Here is a 3,509-nt window from a genome sequence, read left to right as displayed (position 1 = left end):
GATAAGGTTGCCAAGAAGATAAGGAGGAGAAACAAGGGTGCTTTAAAAGGTCCAAATGATCTGCCATTCTTTGTTGGTCAGCTTATTGATGACAAGAAAAAGATGAATCAGATGGTGAAAGATTATACTCTTAAGGCAAGGAGGGATGTGTTTATTCTAAAAAACGAATTGTTAAGGTATAGGGTAGTATGTTTTGGAAGTAATCCACCACTACTTGGTCCTGTAAAAAAGAAGGGGGATGAAGGGCAAAATAGTAAATGCACCAAAGTAGGGCAAAAATACAAACACCTTAAGAGGCATACCAAGCCCACCTGTCCTTGGGCAGTTCACATCTCAAGAAATACAGACAAGGATAAGTGGTGTGTGAAGACCATTCATAATCAACATAATTGTTTGACAACAAGGGCCGTTTCTTTGTACACAATGAGTTTGATTGCCAGAGAGATCCAACCTATGATTGAAAGCAATCCAGACATGCCAATTCATGCAATCCAAAGTCAACTGCTTCGAAAGCATCAACTAGAAATATTACTACATAAGGTCTTTAGAGCCAATAGGATAGCAACTACGAGGATCTATGGTGATTACCAAGAACAGTATGGTCTGCTAAGGTCATACTGTGATGAACTTCTAAAAGCCAACCCAGGTAGTACAATTAAAATTGATGTGGAGCCATGTGGGAACTCAGGTAGTCCTACAAGGCAGTTTCGAAGGGTTTATGTTTCTTTTGCATCTATGATGAGAGGTTTTAAAATGATTGGAAGACCATTGTTGGGTGTGGATGGTTGTTTCATGAAAGGTGCATTTCCTGGAAAGATCTTGAGTGCTGTTGGTATAGATGGGAACAACAACATATATCCAGTTTGTTATGCCCTTGTTGAGGCAGAAACAACCCAAAGCTAGAAATGGTTTTTGCAACTGTTGAGAGATGACCTAGGGTGTACGGCTGAGTCTTGTTTCACCTTCATCAGTGACAGACAAAAGGTAATGACTTCTTAAGTGTTAATTAATAACTTGCAAATAACTTTGGTTGCAAAATATTACGATTAATTGCATTTTGTATCACAGGGTCTGATTCCAGCTATGCTAGCTATTTTTCCTAATGGTGAGCACAGATTTTGTTTGAGGCACATCCATGAGAACATGAAATCCAAGTGGCGTGGAGATCTTTACAAGAATTTGCTTTGGTCAGCCGGAAGGAAGACATCTAGAAACAGGCTGCTGAAATGTCCAAGAGGATAGTGAATGTCAAGAAATTGCAAGCAAAGTGTATGGGGCCACTGACACCTCATGCCACTGAGGTCTTCGATGAGATTAAGAAACAGGCTGCTGAAATGTCTGTTTTAATGGTTGATTCAGACAAGTATCAAGTAACAGGTCCAAGATCACAGTGTGTTGTGAATGTTAAACATAAAGCTTGTGCATGCAGGAAGTGGGATTTGACAGGGATGCCTTGCAAACATGCAGTTGCAGCCATATGGGATATGTCAAGGAATAGCATTGATGTTGGCATACCAGAAGAGTGGGTTTCTGATGTGTATTGGCTGTCAACATGGAAGAAAGTTTATGACAATGTGATAGAGCCAATCAACGGGCTGGACATGTGGACTCCTTCATAGTGTCCAAAAACACTCATCCCACCAAAGCATCATACACAAGTTGGAAGGCCAAAGAAGAAATGAAGGAAGGCATTTGGTGAAAAAGAGCTTGAGCAGGAGTTCGACAAAGGAGGTAAAATGACAAGAAAAGGAACCAGCATCAAGTGTGGTAAATGTGGGATCATGGGTCACAATGTCAGGGGCTGCAAAGGACAAGGGGGTGAACAATCCACTGCTTCACAGGAATCACACACTGCCACTCAAGGTGCACCAGTTTACAATCTTTAGACTATGTTTGTTTGTTTGTTAAGTTTGTTCAAGACAATGTTAGGTTTGTAACTTTAGAGTATGTTTGTTTGTTTGTTTGTTCAAGACAATGTTTGGTTTGTCAAGTTTGTTCAAGACAATGTTTGGTTTGGAATCTTTATGAGTGACGGATGGTTATGTTGTCATGGCTGCTTTATGTTTGATTTGTATATGGCTTGTATTTTGGTTTACAATGTTTGGTTTACAACTGTTTGGTTTACATATGGCTGCTTTATTTTGGTTTACAATGTTTGGTTTACAATCTTTATGTTTGGTTTGTATATGGCTGCTTTAGTACAAATAATGTGTTCAAACAGAATTTTGGCGGAAAGTGATTCGATTACATTGCAACATTTAGTACAAATAAGAGGTCCAAAATACAAACATACAACCAAACAGATCTAGCCTATTTCCAGTGACAATCATCCAAACAAGACCAATCCAAATCAGAACCATGCTCCCCTTCATATGGGTCAAAGTACCAATCATCTTCTTCATCCCAATATGTGTAATCCCATGTATGTTCCAGCACTTCAGGGTCATAATCCTTTGTCGGATCTCTGAATATCTTTTTATAATCAGTTTCTTGCTCCATGTAAGGTCTGAGTATCTCAGAGTCTTGATCCTCAAAGTATACATAACTGTCTGGTTCTTCGGCTGCAACGATGTCTTCATCCTTAGCAATATCTTTCTCATTCTCAACTATATCATTCTCTTTGTCAGCAATACCTACAGAATTATAAGCAGGCTACCAAAACAAACATATAAGAACTTGAAAAGGACCATTGCATAAACTTGAAAACTCATAACTCAAATACAGTTAGAGTCAAAATACACAAACTAATCTAATTTCTCCACATTTAACTACTTAAGCAAAAAAAGTAGAACAATCAAGACCCAAGTAATCCCTAAGTACATCTTCAGTTCGAACACATCGCCATTCTTGTACCGAGCCAACTGGTCTTTGCACTTAGCCAACTCATCCTTATCTTTAATGCTTTGAATTAAAGCAGGCATTAACTCTTGACAAATCGGACATCCCTGTTCTTCACCAACATCAGCCCATCTGAAGAATCCACATCCTCCAACCTATTATCGGACATCATAAGCAAGAGTTTCAAACAAACTTGAGTTTCAATAAGCATAAAACAGGATAGTGTTACACATCGAAGATACCATCGACCAGGATTAGCTTTGGATTCTGATTGTTTCACCACTGTTTTCCCACCACAAGGACAGATGATGTCTGAATCTTGAGTTTTGCCCTTGAATCGAAGCACAGAGGAAGAAGATGAAGACATGTTCAGGACCAAGTAGTTTGAGGGCAGTGAATTGAGGGTAGTGAATTGAGGGCAGTGAATTGAGGGATTCAAGCTTGAATTGGGGGTTGATTGAAGAAGAACAACGTTTAGGGCAGTCAATTGAGGGTTCAAGCTTTTAATGGGGAAGATGAAGGGTACTTTGGACATTTCCATACAGACTAACGGTAATAATAACGTTGAAATGGTTCGGCGGGTAAAGTTGCGACATAACCCCAAACAGTGGGGGGGGGTAAAATTGCATTTATTTCCTTGGGGGGGGGGGGGGGTAGACATGCCAATTGCC

At 39.7% G+C, this 3,509-nt stretch overlaps 1 protein-coding gene across 1 annotated transcript; it reads left to right on the top strand.

Moving 5' to 3' along the window:
• The first annotated feature begins 1,271 nt into the window (after positions 1 to 1,271).
• On the top strand, positions 1,272 to 1,619 carry LOC110881541. Its single transcript, XM_022129764.2, has one exon. It carries the CDS (start codon positions 1,272 to 1,274, stop codon positions 1,617 to 1,619), a length of 348 nt encoding a protein of 115 aa, XP_021985456.2.
• Positions 1,620 to 3,509: the final 1,890 nt, after the last annotated feature.

Source organism: Helianthus annuus, chromosome 10 (assembly GCF_002127325.2).
Source record: "Helianthus annuus cultivar XRQ/B chromosome 10, HanXRQr2.0-SUNRISE, whole genome shotgun sequence".
Lineage (NCBI taxonomy): Eukaryota > Viridiplantae > Streptophyta > Magnoliopsida > Asterales > Asteraceae > Helianthus > Helianthus annuus.
The sequence above is the reverse complement of the archived record's forward strand: the minus strand, read 5'-3'. Positions and strand labels throughout refer to the sequence as shown.

Coding starts and splice junctions, on each gene's coding strand:
- LOC110881541 (XM_022129764.2), top strand. CDS start 1,272: ATGGGGCCACTGACACCTCATGCCACTGAGGTCTTCGATGAGATTAAG.